This window comes from Zeus faber (assembly GCF_960531495.2).
Source record: "Zeus faber genome assembly, chromosome: 19".
Classification (NCBI taxonomy): Eukaryota; Metazoa; Chordata; class Actinopteri; order Zeiformes; family Zeidae; genus Zeus; species Zeus faber.
Genome location: NC_137206.1, coordinates 21,341,825 through 21,367,319, shown reverse-complemented (window position 1 = coordinate 21,367,319; position 25,495 = coordinate 21,341,825). Strand labels below are relative to the sequence as shown.

Below are 25,495 nucleotides of genomic sequence, written 5' to 3'. Positions count from 1 at the left end.
GGCCGCTGAGGGTTCCGACCGCTTCACACTGGGACCGGAGGTGGTATTTGATCTTGACCTTGGGTCACCAGTCTCTTAAAAAAAAAAAAAAAAAAAGGGGTGTCCGTTTCTCTCATTCACTGTGGAGAACCAGCAGCGACAAGAATTCCCCGACTTCACTTTGGTAACAACTGAAATAACTTGTCAATCAATAGAATTTGTGTCCTGTGTTGACACTTTTTTTTTTTAATGAAACCCAGACAAAATGCTTTGTCTGAGTGTGTTAGTAGTAGTAGTAGTATTATAGTAGTATAGTAGTAGTATCAGCAGCAACAGTAGTAGTAGTTTTGGATGTTGGTGCCAGTCTGTCTGGTCGTGATTGTCTTTCTGTCTGTCTGTCTAACAGGTGCTACCCTACGCTTCCATTATTCCTTGGTGAGGTTGGGTTTGTTTGATTATTGAGGTTCCTTTCTTTAGAACAGTAAAAAAAAAAAAAAAGAGAGAGAGAGAGGGTAAATGATTCTCTTAACAAGGGGGGGAAAAAGAAATGCCATGTCGGTCCCGCAGCTTTCCGAGGGCCCTTCGGACAATGCCGCCCGCCGCGCATTTACTGCCCTCATGATGTTTGAGGGTGAAGCCGCCACGAAAAAAAATCGACAGCAAGTCCGGGACAAAACCAACATAATAGTGTTCTATACGTCCATCCGACACTCAAGACGGGCAAAGCTCCAGTCTTCAACCTATTCCATAATCGCGTCTCGAGATCAGGGATTTAACGGTGAATCTACAGTGAGCGTCCTGTCAAAACGGGTCCTGTTTGGGAAGAGGAAGCCAGGGAGAATGTGCGCTTTCGTAAATATGTGCTGGTGTCGGTTCTCAGACGGCGCCGGATTAAAAGGACGGCGTAGCACCAGTTATGGCTTAGGAACAGATCTAAGAGCCAGCTCTGAGGGGCGTTCTACCCCAAGAAGATTGTCTACAAGACTGCGAGAAATGATGGGATAACTAGTCCGGCGGGGCGACAAGCAAATATCAACTATCTTTGTGTGGACTAGTCGTGAAAAAAACAACAAAAAAAACAAAAACATAACATAACATAAAAAGAGGAGCTCTCAGAAGCTCTGTTCAGCATCACTAGGATCAGCGGTTTGGAAGACGAATGACACCTCGGGCGGCCGACAGGGTAGATTGTCAACTCAAAAACACTGGACAGGGGTCAGCTCTCATCCGGGCGTCTTAATGCTTAGTTGGATCACATGTTGAGGTAAACTGGGCAAAGGTCAGATGTTAGTACTGATATGCGTCAGCGCACCAGAGGCCTTGTAGTGACGCCTCTTCAACACTAGCGGGCGACGATGAAACAAGAGGTGGGAGGGGCCACGTCACACACATGCACACACGCGCACATACACACAACCAACCCTATTACTCACACTGAAAATAGGTTTGTTCAGGGTTTCAAAAGACAAACAAAACAGGGGGGGGAAAAAAAAAAAAAAAACGTCCTCCACGAAACACATTCCCCTTGCCCTGACACTATAGCGCTTTTACAATCAAACACACAAATACTGTAGTATCTGACTCACACAAACCCTACATGGTCGACGCTCTGTACACATGGAATCAACTGAGAATGATTATGAATGAGAAATTATTAACACAAATCGACCCTCAGGATGGGGGTGGGGGAGGGGATGGGGGCAAATATTGCCCATATCAATCTATGGCAAGAGTTCGGAGCTTCTGAGGGACAAGGAGATCAATAGTGTGATGGGAAAACACACACAAAAACGCAAACAAATGAAACTGTATCCGCTGTTTTAAAGAGTTTTCACAGAGAAAGGTCTGCCACGGTGAAGCCTTTTTTTTTTGTGTGTGTTCTTGTTTCGTGTGTTGGGTCAATAAAAGGAGAGCGCCGGTCGTCCGTGCGTCTGCCGTGTCTTCCAGTTACAAAAGGACTCCGTCGCAGTGCGTGTTCAGCTGGGAAACTCCCGTCAAATAGCTCATTGCTCTGCACGATCCTAGGCGTCGACCCCGGGGACCACTGCGATTGGTTCGGTGGAGGTCACATGGCCAGGGGGCCCAGTCCCCCCTGGACCCAAGGCTGGTTCTGACCCAGAGGATTGTTCCGTGTCTGTCTGTCGGTCTGGAGCTTCACAGACATCCCACCTCGCTGCTCTGCGTCTCCTAAGTTGATCATTAATTCTCATACAAAATCTATAATGAAAGCAATCTCTGATTTAATCTTTTATTGCTGAAAAATAAGATTGCCCACTCAAAAAAATAGTTATTCAAATCATCGTTGTCGCCATCGTAAAAAGCTATAAAAAAAAAAAAAATAGATCCATTCCCCAATATATTGTAGATAAAGATATAGTAGGAAAAACATTTGATAGAAATAGAGCTAGTAGTAAGGCACTTCAAGAAAACGAGGTTTTGTCTCTTTCCAACATAATTGTTTTTTTTGTTGTCATTTTGTTAAGCATTATCGTCGAATCAAATCGTTTCTTTGCATCATATGGCACTCTGGTGATTTTAGTGTAGACGGTGTCCACCCGATGGTCTACGGAAGCAGGATGAAGAAATAAAGGAGGCATTGGGGTTTTCCCCTCACTCTGCCCCCACCAGAGGAGCTTCGCCACTGGGCAGAATGTGCTCCAGGGGCGGCTTGGCGTGGAGCTCCAGCAGTCCCTGCATGAAGCCTTCAGCGGGGGTGGCTGCCGGGTCTGAGGGGGTGGAGGATGAGGAGGAGGAGGAGGAGGAGGAGAGGGGGTCTTTGGAGGTCTCAGCTTCGGGTGAAGGTGTCGCTGCAGGAGCTGTGGATCCTGCAGAGTTGCTGGTGGTCATCTCTGCCTCGGTAGCTTGCGGGCTGGAAGGCGCTGGTTCAGTCGCTGGAGATGGAGCCTGTTCCTCAGAGGGTTCCGAAGCCCCCTGGGGGTTGGGCGAGCTGGGTGGTGGCTCTGCGGAGGTCGTGGTGCTCAGCTGAGGTTCTGGGTCGGTAGCTTCTCTGGCCGCTTCCAGTTCCGAGAGGGTTCCCTCAGCCGCGGGCTCCACATCCTTCTTTGTTCCCTCTAAAAGTAAACCGGCCGGCGCCGGCTCCTCCCCTCCTTCCTCCACCTCCTCTGTCTCCCGAGCCCCCGCAGTGCTGCTCGCCTCGCTTTCGTTTTCCGAGGGGGGGCAGGTGGAGCTGGGGGTGCAGGAGTCTCCGTCCTCGCTGGCGTCGTCGGGGCCGGCGGAGGAACCGGCCGTTGCCCCGGCGTCACAGGGCTCGGAGCCCTCGGCCCCACGGGGCTTCAGGTGGATCCTCTGGTGGCGGACCAGGCTGTGCTTCAGGGTAAACGTCCTCTCACACGTCTGACAGCTATACGGACGCTCACCTGCTGGGACGGAGAATGGAAACAGTCAGGGAGAGGACGGCGTGGAAGAAAATAACAGTCTTAGAAGCAGGAACATAGAAATAGCAGCTGTTGCTTTGACCGGCTGTGAAAAAGGAATTAGAACAAAATGCAAAACTAAATCCTACAACTCTCATGGCTAATGTTTTGCTACACATGCCCGACCATCCACATGATGTAAAAGAAAACATGATTCATCAGACCAGGCCACCTTCTTCCATTGCTCCAAGATACAATTCGCTCCCGTGTCCATTGGAGGCACTTTCTTTGTAGCTCTCTGTGAGATCGGACCAGACGGCTTAGCCTTTGCTCCCCACGCCAATGAGTCCATGGACATCCGTGCAGCAGATACCACCAGCTTTCTGAAGACGGTATTAATTTCACTCGTACTGCGTGGTGCTATTTAGCGCTGGTGTTTCTGAATTTCACCCTTTTTTTGAATGAGGGTAATTTTCATAGAAAGGGGCCAATTTTGCACGCAATGTATGCATATAACCCAATTTAAATACATGCAAATAGCACCAATGCGCCATTTGCATTTCACCATTTGGTGGCGCTTTGTGAATTACACGGTTGCTTTTTAAGTTATTTGCGCAGGTTTACCAACTGCAAAAGCTGCACAATCCTTTTGTGAATTCGCCGCTCAGTGTTTTCAACTGCGGCATGATTATTGGTGCCAGACGGGCTGGTTTGAGTATTTCTGTAACTGCGGATCTCCTGGATTTTCACGCACAACAGTCTCTAGATTTTACCCAGAATGGTGCGAAAAACAAAAAACATCCAGTGAGCAGCAGTTCTGCGGATGGAAACGCCTTTTTGACGAGAGAGTTAAACGGAGAATGGCCAGACTGGTTGGAAACTATATATATATACACACACACACACACACATATATATATATATATATATATATATATATATATATATATATATATATAAACAATATATGTTGGCATATCTTGCATCACTGCACGAATCCTTACGGAACAATACAATTAAATACATTTATGGCTACCTTACTCTGATGACTTGCACTGAATGGAGTCGGCCAGGGTTGCATAGTCCGGACAGTAGCTGCTGGTAGCCAGCCTCAAGCAGGCTTCCAAATGATCCTCAGTCACGGTGGAACGGTATTTGGACTTAATAATCTTCACGTGGGAAAAGGCTGACTCGCATAAACAAGTAGAGCCGAATAATGCAGTCAAGGAGGTTGCACATTTCCTCATGTTTGGGTGCTTTTCCTCTGTGAGTAAGTTCCAAAACTGTCCTTGAGCCCTCGACTTTAGCTGAATGTCAGCAGCTGTAGTGTCAACATCATCACTGCAGACGAGTTCAGGTGAAACAGTGTTGCAATTTTGCGAGTGAATCAACCTCAATATCTTCCCTAAATTGGAAGCACATAAATGTAGCGATTGGCTCGAGTAAAGCCAAGTCTTGAAACCGTTTGTCAAAGTCTGACAGACAATTTTCAATCTGCTCTGGGTAGCGCACACTGTCAGGTTGCGCACACGCCTTCCCTTGGGTCTCAAGCTCTGATGCGAGGTTTTGAAATCATGGCGCTGCAGCTTTGATGACAGAAGTTTCCTTTTTTCGTTTGAAAGCATTAACTGAACTGATCATGTTGACCATGGTTTTGTCTTTTCCGTGCAGCTCTAAATTAAGCTCATTCAACATGTTGGTCAGATCAGTTAAAAAAAAAATTATATGCAGTACATATATTTTTTTGAATGGCGTGCAATCTACCCGCACTACCTTTGCGATCGACGTATTGGACACCCCTGGTCTACAGTAACTCAGATAAACATTCTGTACAATTGTGGTGATCAGAAAATTATCTCAGGGGAGGAGGATGGACTACAACAGCAGAAATCACGTCGGGTTCCACTTCTGTCAGTCGAGAACAGAAAGCTGAGGCGGCAGAGGGCACAGGCTCACCAAAACTGAACAAGACTGCAAAAACTTAGCCTGGTCTGATGAATCTCCAATTCTGCTGAGGCACACAGATGGCCGGGTCAGAATTTGGCGGCAACAGCATGAATCCATGGACCCAACCTGCCCTGTGTCAACAGTCCAGGCTGGTGGCGGAGGTGTAATGGTGTGGGGATATTTTCTTGGCACACTTTGGGCCCGTTAATGCCACTTGCATGCCACAGTCTGTTTAAGTATTGTTGCTGACCATGTGCAGCCCTTCAAGGCCACAATTGACCCATCTTCTAACAGCTACTTCCAACATGATGATGCACCGTGGCACAAAGAAAAAGTCGCCTCATTCTGGTTTCATGAACATGACAAGGAGTTAGTTCAATGTTCTTCAGTTTCCTTCCCAGTCACTGGAGATTCGCAGCATCAATGTGCAGCTGACAAATCTGCTGGAATTGTGTGATGCAATCATAGCAACATGGACCAGTATCTCAAAGGAATGTTTGTGGAACAAATGCAAACAAGAATTGAGGCTGTTTTGAGAGGAAAGGGAGGGCCCACCCGGGAGGGCCCACCCAGTATTAGTACAGTGTTTCTAATCAAGTTCTCAGTGAGTGTGTATATATATTTCAGAGGTTTATTGTCTATTGTACATGTTTTCCTACAAGGATGAATATATGTGTGTTTGTCTGCCATGCACCTGACCTACCAGTGTGTGAGCGCATGTGCCGGGTCAGGTCCTGCAGGGACCAGAATCTCTTCCCGCACACATTGCAGATCTTCTTCCTCTTGTCAACTCGGACTCCTCTGAACGGATCGCCTTCCTCGCTGCTCTTTGGTTCTGCCGTACCGCTCTCCTCGTCGCTCCTCTCCTCCTTCTCCTTCTCTTCCTCCTCCGACTCCCCGCTTTCCCCTCCCTCGCTCTCGTTCTTTGGCCCCGCCTCTTCACCCTCCACCTCCTCCTCTTCCTCCCCACCCTTCTTCTGCTGATCCTCTTCTTTCTCGGCCTCAGTCACCTTGGCCGGCTCCCCTTCAGGAGCCTCCTCTTTCTCCAGGGTGGGCTCCTCTCCGGCCGGTGCTGCGGGAGTGGGCGTCGCTTCGCTCAGGTGCGCCCTCTCATGGCGGGCCAGGGTGGTGCCATAGCGGAAGCTCTTGCTACACACTCGGCACACATGCTTGTACTCCGCCTGCGTCCGGGTGGAAGGGCTAGGTGCGGGGGAGGCCACAGAACTCGCCTCCTTCTGCTCCTCTGAGCTCTTGGCTGTGGCATGGCTTGAGGAGGAGGAGGAGGAGGAGGAGGATGAGGATGAGGAGGAGGAAGAGGGGGAAGAGGTGGAGGTGGTGGCCTGGGACGACTGATCGCCCCCCCCTGAGCCCGAGGCAGAGGTGGAGGAGAACTTAAAGTCGATGAGCTTGCTGGCAAAATTTAGGTCCAGACTCTTGTTGCTATGGCAATCCTCATCATCCTCATTCTCCATCTAGAGGAACAGAATGGTGAGAGATAGTTGGTGCCGAAGTTAAAAAATATCTTTTCACACCGAAACAATATTTAAGCTGGACAGTGAGATGTGTTTTTTTTATTTTGAAATGTTTTACCTTGGTGTTGTTAGTGTTGTTCTCTAGTGGCTCTTGTCCCTGTGCTGGTATGTTCTGTAGCGCTTCCTGCTGGTCTGCCTGATCCATGGCTTCTTTCCCAGGGTCCTCTACAGTGCTGGGAGCTGGACTTTGGCCTGTAAGTACAGAAAAGGTGCTATGAGAAAGATGAATAAATGCCTACAAGAGTGAGCATTACATATATCTAACTGTAGTAAACACACCTCAATAAAATAATCAATTTACTTTACTGTATTTAACTAAAATTACAGGACGAAACTCTTGATTGACAGCGAGCCCCGTGTCGGTTACGCACATTTTAGTATTTTTTGAGCTTATTGTGCGTAATCACCGGGTGTCATGACATTTCACTGCATATATGTATGACCGTATGTACATGTACGTATGTGACAAATAACCTGTTGAATCTTGAATGTTGAATGTATCCACTGGCTTACCTTGGCTGGGTTTGGAGGCAGGTCTTGAAGCTCGCTGGCTAACTTGAACCGGCCTTGGCTGGTCTGAATACCCGGCTTTCTGATTCGGGGTGGAAGTGGAGCTGGACTGGGAGCTGCTGCTGAGGTCGACGGCCTCCGGCGTCTGCTCCGTCTCTGAGTGACTCTCTGCAAGAATTGAGGAAAGTCCATATTAACTAAAGTTGCACCAAAAGTGGACTGGGTTTACCCTAGATGCAGACTAGATTACGGGTGACGTTAACTAGATTTAGAGACCACATTCATCACCTGTGCCACTTGTACCTGCACTCTCATGGGAGCCCTCTTCACCGTCTTTCCTGGTCAGTGACCCGTTGCGTCTCAGAGTGCGGTTGGCTACGCCGTGTTTCCTCAGCAGGTGGCGCTCACAGTTTGACTTGGTGGAGAAAAAAGCATCACACTTTGGGCAGGGGAAAGGCTTCTGACCTGGGGAGGAAGGAGGTGGAGAGGAGGTGTTAGCATGGCTCACATGGTCTGGGGACATGACCATTGTTTGTATTAGGCTTGGGCAGATTGACAATTAAATAGTCAATCGGCGCTCAATGGACATTAATGACAGATGATTTATTTTTTAATCCGCCAACTGAGCAAGTGCAGGGGACAGCTTTATACTCATTAAATTATAAAAAAACGCGTAAAAAATATATATAATTAAAAAAAACACACGCAGTGTTCTGGAAGAGGCTCTGTCCGGACTCTACGGGTGTCCTGGGCTCTGCACAGCTCACCTCGACCCGGGACAGAGCATTGGGTCTCACTGGAGGGCAGTGTGGACGTTCGGTTAAAACAATTTGCTTAATTAAAAGTTTTTTGTTTGTTTTTTTAGTTTCCATTTTTTGGAGGCTGCTTTCTGAAATCGCACAACAAAGGATAAAGAGCGGAGCAGCAAAAACAAGATTGTGTAATCATCCCAGAGAAAGGAGCCATCCCACCCCCCAGTTGGGTCTCTGCTCCCCGGCGGAGGAGGAGGTAGAGGCCCTGGCTGCAGCTCCCCTGGGAGGAGGAGCCGCAGCCCCCACAGTTCCATCATGGAGGACCCTTTCCCAGTCAGGGGCCCCTGGGCACGAGCCCAGATTGCCCATATGGTAGATCCGGGCTTGACACTGACTTTGCCACATAAGATTATGTTCTATGCGTGCGCATCCCCCTGATCGAATCATCTAGGGGCGTGATTGGACAAATCAAATTTTGCATAATCACCCAAGGGACGTCAAGGGAAATAGGCCTTTGGGGGCTTTGTGCTATCCTGACTTTTCCTTCTATGTAAACACTCAATGCCATGACTGAACTGGTGTTTTTAAAATAATAATAAAAATCAATTAATCAATCAATCAAAACCTAGTTCGTATGTGTATGTACTTGTGGGGATGGGATGGGATTTTACCAGTGTGTGTGAGCATGTGTCTCTGCAGAGAACTGGCCCAGGGGAAGACCCGGGGACAGAACGGGCAGGTCATTTTCTGGACAGAGTTGGAGTAAGCATTCTTCTTGGCTTTGGACTGGGGGGTCGCCACTGCTGCCTTACTATCGTCCGCTGAGCCCTCCTCTCCTGCTGCTCCTCCCTGCCGCTCAGTGTCCGCTGTGGGGGAGGAGAGAGATTGTAGCGCTGACTCTTGTGTGTATAGACCATTAATGTGAACTTTTCGAACCCCCAGGATCAATTGTTAGTGTTCAGGTTTCATATTTTATTCCTTGCTGAAAACAAGGAACATCGATCAATTAATCAATCAATCAGATCAATCAATTAAATCAATCTGGGAGTGAAATCGTTCGATCTATCTCACCTTTCCTGCTGCTGCCGTCTCCTGCCCCGGTTTGTAGGTAGGTGCTGAACTTGTTGGTGTCCGTGGTCGCCAGCATCTTCTCCACGCTGGCAAACTCTCCACTGGACTCCAGGTCGATGCCCGAGCCCTGTCCACTGCCACCGCCAACCCCCCTCTCCTTGGCTAACACGGGAGCAGCCTTCTTCCGGGGCCGCTTCCTGTGGAACAAATGGAAAGGAGCGAAGGGGTTAGTTGGTGGTTAGGTACAATATGGATGGATACAGACTTTGGTTGGCATGTGTCCATACAAAAAGAACATACAAATGATCAAATGATGATTATTTTTACTTGAGAACAGAGCCTGGATACCTGGAAGTTCCCTCTGGCGTCTCTTCGTTCGGGGCCTCCACGTTAGCTGCGGAGATACCCGGGAGGCCTGCAGCTGAATCAGCCTGGGAGGAAGTGAGCCCTCCTTGGTGCTTGACCTCAAGAAGGGGGACTTCTCTCTTCAGCAGGTCTGGGGCTCCAGAAACTGAGTGGATGATCTGAGCAATAGAGGCAAGAGGAGGGAGGTTCTGCATGGCAGAGGATGGCTTGGGCAGCAGAGGTTTGAGTCGCAGAGCTCTGGTGGGGTTGCTGAGGATGGAGAGGGTGGTGGGGGGAGGTGTAGATCCCGGTGGGAGCTGGTAGCAGCCCGGTTGGGGGTGGGGGTGCAGAGGAGGCAGGGTACTCCCGAGATGGTCGTCCCCCTGTAGAGCCTTGGTCAGTGCCAGGGCCTGCTGCTGCTCCATAATACTTGTACCGCTCTGCTCTATTTTGATCTCCCTCATCTCTGCTACGCTGGCTGCCACCTCCCTCTTCTGCCTCTTGCTGGGGATAGACAGGTCGATGGGCTGGTCGATTGGCTGGTCCAGCATGGAGCAGTCCAGGTCTGGGGACAGACTCTCCAGTTTAATCCCAGGAGAACCTCCCTGGCTCCCGACTCCTGCACGCCCCGTTGCAGAGAAGTCCAGGGGCTGGTCCAGTTCGCCAGAGTCGGAGTAGAGCACAGTGCTCAACTCCTCCACCTTCACCACCTGCAAGGCTTGGACAGCCGGCTGAGTCAGACCATTCAGCGGCAGCTGGCCGGGCCGGACCGATGGGAGGGGCGTGGCAGCGGGCAGGAGTGTGGTGATGTGCTCCTCAATCTCCCTCTCCTGCACCTCGGGGTGCTGCTTCAGCACGTGGTGGATGCAGTTGCGTTTTGCTAGGAAAGCGGCACCGCAGCGGCGGCACTCGAACGGCTTCCTCTGGCAGCCGTTGTGGGTGCGCAGGTGGATCTGCAAGGCCCGGTAGGTCTTCAGGTCCTCGCAGCAGAAACGGCAGGTGGTCTCAGCGCAGGTGACTCCGCCGGTATCCAGCACATCCTGAGTGGTGGTGACCGAGCCGATGGACGCCGGGGCCGCGGAGCTCACATACTTGATATTCTTCTCTATGTCCTTCCGCGAGGTCTTGGCGTGCTTCTTCCTGAGATGGCGCTCGCAGTTGGCCTTGACAGTGAAGGGGTAGTGGCAGACCCTGCAGACGTAGGGACGCTCCCCACTGTGGGTCCGTAGGTGGCGGATCAGCGTGGCTTTGTCTGGGGCCACATAGTCACAGATGTTGCACTGGTGCGGCAGGATGCCCAGGTGAAACCGCATGTGGGCTTGCAAGACACCCGAAAAGGTGAATACCTGGTCACAGAAGCGACACGGGAAGGAGCCTTTAGCTGAGCCGTCATTCCCGTTGGTTCCTCCGTTGGTTCCTCCGTTGGTTCCTCCGTTGGTTCCTCCATTGCTTGCTTTGGTTCCTGGTTTTCTCATATTGAGCCCCGCCTCTTCTTGTACGGCCGTGGCAGCCACGGGAGGCGAATCAGAAGAGGGCGTGTGGGCATCACCCATGCAGTCTGCTTCCATCTGCCCACCGCTCCCAGCCGACGAGGAAGAGGAAGATGAGGAAGATGGTGTTTTGAAGAGACTGGGGGTGGGAGGGGGCAAGCTGGGGCTGATGCAGCCAAGTGAAGCCTGCTGGGAGCTCTGGAGAGGGGGAGGAGTGGAGGCAGTGAGGCTGGTTCGAGGGGTGTGAGGGGGTTTGGGCTTCAGAGGAGGCATGGCCTTCTGAGCTTGCACTTGACCTGGAAGACAAGAAAAACAGAGAGAACCCACAAAAATGTTAGGAACAATAATCAATAACAACTAACTTGTCTTTAATACTTTTGAATTCACACAGCATGTTTGACAATCAAAGCAAAGAAAAATCAAAGTAGAAATTTGGAGCACAACAGATCATCCTGCTAGACCCACCTTGTCCTCCCACGTATCCTGGAGCTTTAGCTAAGGGGGGCAGTGTCAGGCCCAGCTGGTTTGGCGCTGCGGTCGCCACCTTAAGAATCTGTTGGATATCGGCCAGCTCTATGATCCCGCTGCCTCCGGTCTCACTTGGTTTGACTCCTGAGGAGGCAGCGCTGGCTGCTGCAGCGCCCCCGTCAGGCTGCAGGAGGAAGCTGGCTGGGAAGGGCTGCAGGGAGAGCAGGCTAAGGGCGTCTCGCTGGGAAAGGCCCTGAAGAGATGAGCCTGCAGCTTCTAGCAGAGGTATACCCAGGCCAAAGCCTCCCAGAGCAGCCAGCCCCGCTACTCCCAGCCCCAGGCTCAGTCCCAAGCCTCCGCCCAGGTAAGAAGAGGCGGGCTCCTGGGGGAACGTGGAGAATGGGGGCTCCACATGGATCACCTTGATGCTGTCCAGATGGGCCTGGTGGATGTCGTCATCTGAGGGAGGAGCCTTTACCTGCAACATCATCAGGACATCAGAGAAGATTGAATTATTAAATCTGTTGAAGTAGCTGATGTAGTATAGAATGAATGGTCTGGTTTCTTAAAAATCTAAAAGATTCTCTTTCCCGTCTCAACAGGCACATGGCTACCTTAGACACATGCTGAAGACCCATCATTTCCAGGAAGTCAGCCTGCTTTGGGGGGGAGACTTTCTCTGCTACAGTTGGCCTGGTTTTCCCAGTCCCAACCTCTGTCTTCTGCTGAGCTTTGACCACAGCACACCCTGCTTGGGCGGTGCCGTTCTGGGCCTTGTCTGGGTGAATCGTGGTCTTGTGGAGGTCCAGAGCCGAGTGCAGGGGAAAGGCCTTGTCACAGCTCTCACAAACAAAGCGGTGGAACTTGCTGATGCAGCGACGCAAGTTGGTCTCACACCAGACCTGGAGAGTGAGCGAGGAATGTGAAATGAATACACAATGAAGAACACTCTCTGCCCGATGTCCTCTTTCCAGCTTCCTCACTTCCCCCGTCTGCTTTTGTGCACTTGAGCACGAAAATGAAGCACGGTACTCAGTTCAGAGCAATAAAGGACACAACCATCAGTGTTTGTATTGTAGTCCAGTACCTGCGCTATGTGGGGGAACTTCTTGCAGGAGAAGTCGATGAAGGCCAGGTCATTGAAGCCGGCGGGGATGGAGGGGTTGTTCTGGATGAATGGCCGTCCACTGGGGTCTTGGGGGAGGATGTTGTGCACAGCAGCGTTGTGACGCAGCAAACCGCGGTGCGTACGGAAAGACACGCAGCACAGGTCACATCTGGTGGCAGAGGAAAACCACAGGGGTTGCAGATGGTGACAACTGGATGTTGACCAACAAGGATGTGTGGAGAACAGGGACCTTCCGGTGATTATCTAAGGGTTATCCTGACAATCAAGGCGCAGACGCTATTTTTACTACAGTGATCAGGGGACAAAGCCATTGCTTTGCTTGAACACTAGGTGACACTGTTTCTCAAAGTAAGCGTGCATGTGTGTGTTTGCATGGTGTGTGTGCAGCCCTCATTGGCAGTGCTGGTCTTGTGTTCGTTAAGCGCTGGGAGAGACAGCTGCTCAATGTCTGCCACAGTCACACACTTATCGCCACACATCCTGTGTGTGTGTGTTTAAGCTGTGTGTAATCCCCTCAGACACCTTGTCAAAGGATTCTTGGGGGGCAGAAGAGGGGAGCGTGCACACACACACACACACACACACACACACACACACACACACACACACACACACACACACACACACACACACACACACACACACACACACACACACACACACACACACACACACACACACACACACGTTTGGGACCATGTGTGCTGGTACTTGTTAATCATCCACATCTTTTTACCACCCCTCCATCTCTCTTTTTCTCTCTCTCTACCGCCCCCCTCTCCATCCTCAACTCTTCCTATGCATCATCTAGGGCTAGAGTTAGGCGGAGGAAGGGCTTGTGTGTGCACACCCAGTCTCTCACACCAATCTGTGAGAGCAGCCTAATCCCACAGAGTTTGGCTATAGGCCAGAGAATTAGCCTGTGTGTGAGTGTGTGTGTGTGTGTGTGTGTGTATGTGTGTGTCTCTCGGCCCATAAGTTTTGTCAGCCTCTTAGCAACCCTAAGCATCTGACTAGTAAATGCCAGCCAGGCATTCACCAGCCAACCAACCAATTAGCGGCTATTAAGACATTTATACGCAGATATTTAAAAAAAATCCACTTTTCTTTTATACTTCAATACAACCCTCCTTCAATATGATAACTAACGAGCAACATACCTGTGGCTGTATATGTGTGTCCAGCCACTAAATACAAGACTCTTTCTTTTCATGAAACGGTTATGGTGGAAAAGCTGTTGTGAACTGTTTGACCCTACAGGTCCACTTCCTGTTTCCTCCTGACAACAAGTTGTAAACTCGTCGACTCATCAAATTCATCTCTCCATTCCATTCATTCTCACCATCCATGAGTTACCCTTCTCCCCATCTCTCTCTCTCTCTCTCGCTCTCCTTCTGGGACTGGCCTGATTAACAGGGATTAGCAGCTTAATATCAGCCAACTAGCCCATCCTTCATCTCTTTCTTCTTTTTCCTCCCTTATTTTTTTTTTTTTTTAAACACCGGACCCCCAACCCCCCCCCCCCCCCCCGTTAACTGTCTAGTTTTTCTTAAATTTTATCCCGTCTGCATTTCATTCTCCCTTTTCTTCCAACTTCATTCATCCCGTCTCCGTCGACTCCTACATGAATGAACAGCCATGTGAGTTACTGTGCAACAGGACACAAACACACACACCTAACTTCAGCGTTTGTTGTGTGTATTTTGTGTGTGTGTATTTTTGTGTGTGTGTGTGTGTGTGTGTGTGTGTGTGCGCGTGCATGTGCGTGTGCGTAGATGCCCATGTGTTTTTAAGGGTAGGGGGTTTAGTTGAAGGGGTTGCATCGCCATGGCTACAGAGTGTGTGGGATGGGGGCTGGTTTCCACGGCAGCAAGGCCCAGCAGAGCGCGCCCTCAAACCGCCGCAGCCCGGTGACTTATTAGGCCAAACTTTTACTTCACAGGGCGGGTTCCCTACACAGGAAATACTTCTCTGCACGAAATATGAAGAAAAATAAAGCCATATGATCAACACAGAAGAAAAGAACAGGTAGAAAGCGATACTCTTTATAAAAAAAAAAAAAAAAAAGAAGAGATAAAAGTGTAAGAGATGTGACAAATCCCTTTCCTTTCGGCAACTTCCGTTTCCTCCACTCATCCTCATCTTCTAGTCACCAGTTAACGACGACGCCTTCCGCCCCCCCTCACTACGGCTCCTAATTCCTACACAGCCTCCATTATTCTGAAGCCCCCACCACACAGACACACACACCCCACCCTAAGTAAGCATGGCCTGCTTAATTACACATAACTACTGCCCGAGGCTGAGCAGCAAATTGAGAGAAAGAGGAGACAGACAGACAAGGAGAGAAGATAAAGACGGTAGTACTTCTCTCAAACAGAGGTTGGATTGTAAGTCAGGCTGTGTATATAGAGCAATATGTGCTTATCTATGTGTGTGTGTGTGTGTGTGTACCTGAGTGTGGTGTCGGGGTGTGTGTCCATGTGCGAGTCCAGCTCGTGTCTGGATGTGCAGGTCTTGAAGCAGATGGGACAGGGGAGCAGCTCCTCTCCTCCCTTGGCCACGTTGGGCTCCTCCAGAACGCCCTCCTCCAGTATCTGCGCGCGCACACACACACACACACACACACACACACACACACACACACACACACACACACACACACACACACACACACACACACACACACACACACACACACACACACACACACACACACACACACACACAGTGCAAAAGGTGAGCCACATTTTTTTGTGGTAGAAACCACATAATCAAGTGCAAATGAGAGCAAGAACGTGCCAACTCCACACAGAAAGGACCTGTGACGGCCCGGATTCAACCTTCTTGCTGTGAGGCAACAGTGCTGACTAACCCCTAAGCCACCGTGTTTTACGTAAACAAACACTTTTCAATAAGCACATCAACAGAGGTGTTTCAACGGATCTCTAAACAAGATGTGGGCTCCTATCAATACGTAGTGATATAAAAAGGAGAAAACATTGACAACCGCCACACCACAGCGTGAAGACAGTTCCAATTCTCAAAAAAATTCCCTACGATACAACTCACTAGGGAATTAAATCAATATATACAGCAGTTCCCTACGTGGAGAGCAAAAGGGAATTATCTCCAGATCTTCCTGCTGGCTATGAAACTGCTTTTAGAGTAAACATTATTTGTTCAATACATCTGCAGGTGCATTTTGGGTCATTGGGAGCACATCCATTTTTCTCAATGAGATTTGGGTACAAGTTACAAAATGGTGGACAACCCAGTCCAGGATTCATTCTGGTTTTACAAAACGAAATTCAAGGATTTTCAAGTACTTTTCTAGGCATTATTTTTCCATTTTGAAGGACTATATGCGCGCACACACACACACACACACACACACACACACACACACACACACAGGCTGCCCACTGCTCCTTGCAAATATATATATATATATATATATATATATATATATATAAATATATATATATATATATATATATATACACACACACACACATATATATATATATATATATATATATATAAACCTGATTGTCATCTTGATCTGTCATCATAGGTGTCTAAGTATTTCCAACTATGCTATATATATTTATTTTATCCTGTCATAATCAATGTTGTTAAAGAAATTCTGGAAATTGTATATTATGTTACCATTTGAAGAACAAAACCCGGTTCAATATCACAGTTTCAATTATCAAGTTTTTCTTTCCCCCCCAATTACTTTTCAAGCACTTCAAGCACCTCAAGGACCCGGTAAGAACCCTGCCAGTTTAGACCACTACATAGTGAATAAGTGACCGCTTTGGAACCATTTCCTTCACACAACTCTATGTTTTCATGCTCCCGTACTTCGGTACAAACCAGAGGGAGGGTAATGCTCTCTATCTACCTTCTTGCTTGGCGGCTCCTCCAAGTTGTCGTCCTCCAGGCCAGGTCTCCGCTTGGCAGTGGGGCGGCGGCGCTTGGTGGGCGAGGGAGGGCTGATGGGGACCAGGCCACTCGCGGGGTCTTTCTCATGGATCTTCATATGTCTGGACAGAGAGAGAAAGAGAGGGGATAGAGTTAAAAAAAGGTCTCTTCTGGTAAAGGTTTTTGGAGGCTATTGTGGTGTATCTCCTATTTGTTTTTGTTTGTTTGTTATCAGAAAAATTGAATATATATGTTTTGAAATACACTGGCCTACCACAATGATTTGTACACCCAAACAGGAAGACACACACACACAAGCACACATACACACATCGCATGTAATGATGGTGTGTGTGTCTAATTATCCAGTCGGCGTAACAGTCTGACGCCCTTATATGGTCAGAGACGGAAGAAGAGGAAGTGGTGAGGTCACAAAGAAAATGTCATCGCCATCACCCTGATGTTGACGTCATAGCAGGGATTGTCCTGTCTTTTATGAGTAGGATCAAATAATTCAACTTATTTTATGATGTATTTTAGTCTATCTAACAAACTTACAAAAAATATATTTTAGTATTTTATTAGTATATTTAAGTATTTTATTTGTGGCCACTGGGAGCTGCCCAGTACCACAACAGTGTTGTCGGGACATTTTAACTTCCCCTCATCTTCAACTGGTTACTGATGGCTCAAATTGTCACATGTCGCTTCACTTCTGAGTGTGTGTGTGTCTCTTTCTTCAGAAATGAACCAAGAAAGATCACACACACAACAGGTGTGTGTGTGTGTGTGTTGTGCTCTAGTGTGTGAATGTATATAACGTCATGCGCATGTGAGTGATGGTGTGTGTGTGTGTTATGCATCAGTCCACTCTAGTGTATCCCTGTGTGTGTGCGTGTGTGTGTGAGGGGAGGCGGGGTGACGGTAGCTTAAGTGTCAATTTACACTGTGCACAGTGGCCAGAGAGAAGATGAGATAGAAGGGGGGGGGGGGGGGGGGGAGGGAGAGAGAGAGAGAGAGAGAGAGAGAGAGAGAGAGAGAGAGAGAGAGAGAGAGAGAGAGAGAGAGGAGGAGAGTAAATAAGAGGAGGATGATTTTACGTAGTGTCAACTATTAATAGCGCCAAACTGGCAACAGGACGGACGCCCTTAAGGGGTCCTGACTGTCCATCTGACCCAGTACCCCGGTGTTACCATGGTAGAGGTCACCCCGGGCTCCCTCCTACACACACACACACACACACGCACGCACGCACGCGCGCAAACGGGAAGTCTTTATTAAACTTCTCACTGAAAGTATTTGTTCTGTATTTATATTTGACCGCAGGAAGAGCAGGGATCGGTCTGAGAACCAAGACTGGCGAACAGCGAGCTCTGTGTCGGAGGACATCGGTCACAGTGTCTGACCTGCTTTCAGGACAGCCCTGCCCGCAGCACCCTTGTTCCGCCACGGGGGGCGCTGTCAAGTCACTCACTCAGTCATCCACTCAACAAGAATACACACAAAAAAAAATAAAAAATAAACTTGGCAAGGGAGCAAAGCGGAGAGTCACACCAAGGACAAACACAAAGTCAGCGTTGTATAGTTTGTGTAGTTTTATGCAGTCATCCGTCCGGATGTGCATTTATACACTGTGATTTTATGTATTTTTGCATTCAATTATGAGATGTAGCATCACACGGATCCCTGAAGGACACAGGAAAAGAAACAGTATGACCACCCCTCCTTCTCCCCCTTTCCATCCCATAATAAGCAGACACAAATGAAAGACGGCTGGAGAAACAACAGTGCGTCTACTTTCCTCCAACGGCTCAAGCAAGCAGCGTCCTCTAAGCCAATCATGGCCCGGGACTCGGCACCCAGCCCATAATAGGCTAATGGGATGCCTCGCCATGGCAACCCGGGCCAACTGCCCTCACAACAGAGCAGCCAGCAGGGCCCTGCTCATGTGATGCTGCTCTGGACATACTCGTTTCTCTGACTTTCTGTTTTGCTGTCTCTCCCTGCTTCTCTTCCTATCATTCGCTCTCTTTGTTCTTTTTGTGTGTTGTTTTGTTTTTAACTAAAAAAATCCCTCATTCTTGGAGGGAAGACTCCATTTCTGTCCCCAGTCATGGAGGTGAAGCGCATAGAAGCCTTGATAGAAAACTTGAAAAGCTAGTTTCCTGTTTTCGGGGGGCCCTCCTCTCCCTCTGAGTGGAGTTCCTCTTTAATGTTTCTTTTTGCATTTTTCAGTTTCTTTTTGTTCTCTACGCTCGCTTAGTATTAAAAGATGCTCTGGTGTACAAAAGGCAACTCTCCCTCCCTCAGCATCATCGCCTTTTTTCCCCCCCACGTGAGCAGAATTCACAGAACTGTACATAACAAAACTCAAGAGAGCACCGAAGGGATTTCCCGAAAATGAACAGAGGAGAGGAATAGAGACAAGGGGCAGAGAAAAAGAAAGCGATAGGAGTGGAAAATGTACTCATAACTAGACTTGAAGTCAAACATTAATAAAGAAAAAAATAAATAGCCTTAACGAAAACGGAGAACCTAACCGCCATAAATGTAACATTCTACTCAAGTATTATCGGTGATCATATGTACTCGCCACCAAATTTAAAAGTACATGTTCACCACCATGACCTCCTATTTCATTCCGCCCTTCATGTATTAACATGGTAAGCAACGCACTGACATATTGGTTAGTCTCAAAAGTGTTGATGGTCTTGGGTTTTGGTTCCCTGTTTTACTCTTATTCAGCTTATTCAACTTAAAAATGTATCCTTTTTTTTTTTTTTTCAACTGATTGCATTGCTCGTATGAAAAACTCCTTAAAAAGTAAGAATTAAGACGGCCATCGTGTCAATCTATGCACACGAAATGCAGAGTGCATTTCGTGTGCTGTGGAGGGACTTAAATCAGCTTCTCCCTGGTGTTTCCGAGAATGTTTTTCATTCGCTTCTCTAAGTAAGATGGACGACTACATTATATCCTGATATATAATCAGAGGGCTTGTTTTCGTGTGAAAATTAAAGGGCGCGGAAAAAAAAAAAAAGTAATTTATATTAATGCTTTTACTTCGAGCATCTCCGTCTCTCTCTCTCTGCTTCCCACGGCGGAGATGCCTACAGTCATTCCATCCTGCCTACACATCCTCATACCATTTCCCTCAAACAGAGAGAGAGAGAGAGAGAGAGAGAGAGAGAGAGAGAGAGAGAGAGCGAGAGAGAGCGAGAGGTGGGGGAGAAAGAGCGAGAGAGAGACACACTCCCCCTCTGTCTGATGGAGACTGAGATGGGGGGTGGGGTGGGGTGGGTGTGATGATAGGCCATCTTGTGTTCTATGGTCAAGCTGTTTAATAGGCCTCGCAGCATCACACATCTTATTAAAACACCAAAGAGAGATCGACACGACGGAGGGAGGGAGAAACATCCTCATTTTAGGCCTTTTGCTCGACGCCGTTGACTGTGCGTTTTCGTCGTTTCACTTATCACATCGAGTTACTGAACACACGCTCATTCGGTATCTCTCTCACACACACACACACACACACACACACACACACACACACACACACACACACACACACACACACACACACACACACACACACACACACACACACACACACACACACACACACACACAGACAATAAGTGTCTGTCTCTCTCTCTCTCTCTGGCACCTACTCTACCAACCCCCGTTACCTCAGGGAAAGGAAGTTAGTGTTTAACCCTGCCACCAGCCAAGCAGAGACATTAACTCTGTCTGTGTGTGTGTGTGTGTGTGTGTGTGTGTGTGTGTGTGTGTGTGTGTGTGTGTGTGTGTGTGTGTGTGTGTGTGTGTGTGTGTAGGGCATGTTAGGGTACTGGGGGGGTGGGGGCTAAAATCGTCTTTCTACTTCCTGAAACCATCTCACGAACATACTTACCCACACCCACCATGAGCAACGCCTAGCCATTTATCAGTGATGCCCAGACTGTGTGTGTGTGTGTGTGTGTGTGTGTGTGTGTGTGTGTGTGTGTGTGTGTGTGTGTACCGGTGCATGTTTCCGTTGGTGGTGAAGGTCTGTCCGCAGACTGAGCACTTGTAGGGTCTCTCTCCGCTGTGGACCAACATGTGTCGGTCCAGAGAGGACGCCGAGCTCAGTGACTTCCCGCAAATACTGCAGGAGTGGTCCGTTGCTCCCGTGTCCGCATTGTGCTGGAGGAGGGGAAGAGGGTAGAGATGGAGGGATGGACAGAGAAGGAGAGGCAGAGAGAGAGAGAGAGAGAGAGAGAGAGAGAGAGAAAGGGGGGGTAAAACGGAGATGAGAGGGGAGTGAAGGTTGTGGGGAGGATAAACAGAGGAATTGTAAGAAGAGGGAAAAGAGCAGTTAAGAGATAGAGTAGAGTGGATGATAGAAGAATGATAGAGAGAAAAGAGAGAAAGAGAGATTATTTAGTGCATCAGCTATAGTTCCAGATCAGTTGTTGCGGTTTCTAATATGTAAAAACTTTAAAGTTATAAACAAAAGGTATAAAATTTAGGAGGACCTAATGCAATAACAATGAAAGATATATATATATATATATATATATATATATATATATATATATATATATATATATATATATATATATATATAAACAAAATGAAAAAACACACGACATTAAATGGCTGAATAAATAAATAAGTGAGTAAAACAAAAGGAAAATGAACAAAAAACATGTCAGACAGGGAATGAAAGACAAAAACAAAACAAAAAAACAAAACCAAACCATTCCAAACGTTTTAGTGTTGCTTACAGTACCTGTCTGATGTGCATGGTGAGCTGGTGTTGTGTTAGACAGTTCTTGTCACACAGTGGGCAGATAAAGGCATTGTTGTCATCTTTGGTTTCCTAAAAAACAAGAAACACACAGATCAGGAAAAACGGCCTGTATCCAGAGCTAGTGTCTGTGTGTGTGTGTGTGTGTGTGTGTGACCCGTTAGTTCCAAGTTGATTTGGAAGACGTCTTACATTCTTTGTGACATATTCAATCATACTAAGTAGTCCTAAAAGATGCCAAAATACCGGGGCCACAAAACTCAAAATCATAACTTAAAAATGTAAAGAGCAAGTTGTGGTCAGGCGATATCCTGAGATGATGATGATGGTATCTGTGTGTGTGTGTGTGCAGCAGCTATACTGTCAGAATAAACCCTCTAACTGTTGACTCTGCATCTTAATATTAACATAAACACACACACTTATGCACTATAGATCAAATACAAACTAACACACACACACACACACACACACACACACACACACACACACACACACACACACACACACACACACACACACACACACACACACACACACACACACACACACACCTCTGAAAGTCGTAGGAAGCTGAACTTTCCTGTTAACACCAGAGGAAGGGATGATGCAGCGTGGAATGCAGCGCTGCAGAGCGAGAGATGGGACTCTCCGGCCGAAATTGTCAAAAGTGTGTTTACTAGTCACACTGCGTGGGGTCAGAGAATGAGCTTCATGTTTCACTACGTATTAACACAAGTCATACCAGAATGAAGTATATATAAAAAAAAAAAGAGGAGGGCGGAAGAAAGCAGCTAAGGGGACAATTCTATGGCTCTTAAGTCTGATGAGAGAGAGTTATAGAGACTTGAGTTGGAGATAGGGCTGGGTGATATCTTGTTATAATATCCATAGTGTGATATGACACTTGATAACATCTGGGATTTTGGTTATTGTAATATAATATAAAATAGTTAAAATTTTGATATATATAAAAAGTATATGAACACATTAAATATATATTTAAATACATATTTGATATGATATAAAAATGCTATGATAAATCTATGCCTTGGCTGAGACATAATACCCACATAACAAATAATTGTTTCTCGAATATTTTGTGTGTCTAAATATCTTGAAATTATGAAATCACCAATAGTCATGTGCTATTTGATTTTGATTTGAACTTGTGTCTACACTCACTGAGCACTTTATGAAGAACACTATACTAATACTGGGCAAGGCCTCCCTTTGCTCTCAAAACATCCTCAATTCCTCTTTGCATGGATTCCACAAGATGTTGGAAACATTATTTTGCGATTCTGGTCCATGTTGACATGATTGCATTACGTAATTCCTACATATTTGTCAGCTGTACACTGATGCTGCGAATCTCCCGTTCCATCACATCCCAAAGTTGTTCTATTGGATTCAGATCCAGTAACTGGGAAGGAAACTGAAGAACATTGAACTCCTTGTCACGTTCATGAAACCAGCCTGAGACCACTTTTGCTTTGTGACATAGTGCATCATCATGTTGGAAGTAGCTGTTAGAAGATGGGTCAGTTGTGGCTTTGGAGGGCTGCACATGGTCAGCGACAATACTGAAATAGACTGTGGAATTCAAGCCATGATTGATTGGTATCCCCACACCATTTACACCATCGCCACCAGCCTGGACTGTTGACACAGGGCAGGTTGGGTCCATGGATTCATGCTCTTGGCTCCAAATTCTGACCCTACCATCTGTGTGCCTCAGCAGAAATTGAGATTCATCAGACCAGGCTACGTTTTTCAAGTGTTGTCCAGTTTTGGTGAGCCTGTGCCCGCTGCAGCCTCAGCTTTCGGTTGTAGGCTGACAGAAGTGGAACCCGACGTGGTTTCTGCTGTTGTAGTCCATCTATCAGTGTGTGTGTGTGTGTGTGTGTGTGTGTGTGTGTGTGTGTGTGTGTGTGTGTGTGTGTGTGTGTGTGTGTGTGTGTGAGTGTGTGTGTGTGTGTGTGTGTGTGTGTGTGTGTGTACGTACCTGGCTTCGTCGTGCATTGCGGTTAGAGGCGGACGCTCTGGTGGGTGTGGTTATGTTGTTGGGGGAAGGGCTAAGAGAAAATAAAGGGGATGTGTCATAACAGGGGTTGTCATGACGACGAAAAATCAAAGACAAAAGCCTCCATTAGGTCAAGGACTAGCCAGGGTGCAAGCCATTTTGTAAAACGAAAAATGGATACAAACTTTTGTCGTGAAATCGTGAATATTTTCATACATTTCAACATACACATTTTTTGTATCAATTGTATCAATCAGTCAACTACAAATGACCCAAACCTTAGTGAATCTATAACGTTCACAATAAGGGTACACATATAAAGAGAGAATCCGCAAATATTCTGACATTATTATTCAGGCAAAATTATTGCGGTATTTGAGTTTAGCTCTAGATACGGGAACCATGAAATGATACCTGTGGGCGGGGCCAGAGGAGGGTGTGTGGGCGGGGTCAGCTTCCCCTCCTCCTCCACTGAGGCTTCCGGCCGCCGACATCACAGCAGACATCATGGCGTTGATGGAGGACAGGTCCCCTCCTCCGCCGCCCTCGCCGCCTCCTTCCCCTCCATTCTCCGTCGCCCTTTCACCTCCTCCTCTGTCTCCATTTTGGAGCAACTCCTCCCCTCTGCCATTCTCCATCTCCTGCACTCCTTCCATCACTCTGTTGCTTTCGCCTGAAGAGAGAGAGTCTCAACTTAAAATACTAGTATATACACACACATCAAAGTGAGAGAATTTGGAAATGTTGAACGGTGGGAAGTTCATTGGATGTTGTTTCTTTGGAAAATTGTACGACAAATCAATTTCACTTCCTAATTACTACCTTTGTTATCGTAATGTATGTGTGTGTGTGTGTGTGTGTGTGTGAGAGTGTCTGTGTGTGTCTTTATGACTGTGTGTGTACCTTTGAGGTTGCTGTGTGTGTTCTCCTCTGTAAGCTCCGCCTCTTCCTGGTTCATCTCACCGTTGGCTCCTCCCCCTTCTCGTCGCTCCTCTGTGGAGTTTTCCATCGCTACACACACACACACACACACACACACACACACACAGTTTTGAGTAACATGAATGGCAGATGGAAAGACAAGACTGGAGCTACAGAGCTAGAAACCGTCCTGAGCTCCTGTCTCCATCTTAACCTGTTCCCTGGATCCTAAACCACAAGCATCAAGCCTGCAGGACCGAGAAGGAGCAGGGACTCATTCCAAACACACACCTCATGGTTTACACACTTGGCATTCCTTCGACCAAACCCACCATTTCGTTCCAGGAAACGATTCTCAATCTCACGTTTGCTCAGTGTAAACATCAGTATGTTAAAAGGAAAACTTGAAGGTCATCTCCCTCAAATATCTGTTTATTGTGGTCCTTGACATGAGTTTTAAAATTGGGGATGAATTCAGCTGCGATGCCCTCGATTGGTCTATCCGCACCGACCCACAGTGGAGAACAACCACACACCTGGACGTAGTATTTGGTTGTAATGAACTACTGGATTTATTAATTACTTAAATTTAACTCAAATACCATGCTAATGGATGGTCTATTGATGGTCTCTATTAATTAACTAAGCTAGCAACTCATCAAATACTACACTATGCTACTACAGCCACTAATAGGACCATGAGTAACCTCTCAAATGACCAGAAAGAAGTAGGGTGCCATGTTGGTTAAAAAAAAAAAAAAACTGCATACAGGATCAGCTTTTGATCTGAAGTTTTTTTATGGAAGGAGACGCGGATGATAGTCTATTGTGTGTGTGTGTGTGTGTGTGTGTGTGTGTGTGTGTGTGTGTGTGTGCAAACTCCGTAAGCTTACACACTGCGTGTGTGTGTAGCACCGCGATGACCTTGGCTCCATAAGGGAAAAAGCAGAGTGAGCTTGGCCCAGCGCCTAGTGGACAAGAGGTGATGTATGTATGGTTCATAGTCCACACACACCTGTCTGTCCCCAGCACAGCAGGAGGACAGGGAGACCGAGATAGCAACAGGAGACAGAGAGGGATAGAGAGAGAGAGAAACAAAAAAGGGAATGGCCAACCTTGCTCTGGGATAGTTTAGTTGTTAATTAGAAAATGTATGATTTGCAAGAAACAAAAACAATTTTGTAGTGGAGGGGAGAGACAGGGAAATGTGAGCGGAGGAGAGGAGG

At 47.5% G+C, this 25,495-nt stretch overlaps 1 protein-coding gene across 1 annotated transcript in view; it reads right to left on the bottom strand.

The window, feature by feature from the left end:
- Positions 1–2,589: 2,589 nt before the first annotated feature.
- The window catches only part of rreb1a (ras responsive element binding protein 1a), a gene marked incomplete at both ends in the record, with an annotated part of 56,432 nt that continues 33,526 nt past the window's right edge, over positions 2,590–25,495 (bottom strand). Inside the window, 18 exons of the mRNA XM_080020438.1 lie at positions 2,590–3,356; positions 6,004–6,772; positions 6,891–7,024; positions 7,346–7,510; positions 7,646–7,807; positions 8,766–8,960; positions 9,166–9,362; positions 9,514–11,296; positions 11,466–11,946; positions 12,083–12,370; positions 12,556–12,745; positions 15,052–15,194; positions 16,508–16,649; positions 20,552–20,715; positions 21,305–21,394; positions 23,331–23,400; positions 23,763–24,021; positions 24,255–24,359. Coding sequence (XP_079876564.1) covers positions 2,590–3,356; positions 6,004–6,772; positions 6,891–7,024; positions 7,346–7,510; positions 7,646–7,807; positions 8,766–8,960; positions 9,166–9,362; positions 9,514–11,296; positions 11,466–11,946; positions 12,083–12,370; positions 12,556–12,745; positions 15,052–15,194; positions 16,508–16,649; positions 20,552–20,715; positions 21,305–21,394; positions 23,331–23,400; positions 23,763–24,021; positions 24,255–24,359 — 6,104 coding nt within the window. The remainder of the gene's footprint in view (positions 3,357–6,003; positions 6,773–6,890; positions 7,025–7,345; positions 7,511–7,645; positions 7,808–8,765; positions 8,961–9,165; positions 9,363–9,513; positions 11,297–11,465; positions 11,947–12,082; positions 12,371–12,555; positions 12,746–15,051; positions 15,195–16,507; positions 16,650–20,551; positions 20,716–21,304; positions 21,395–23,330; positions 23,401–23,762; positions 24,022–24,254; positions 24,360–25,495) is intronic.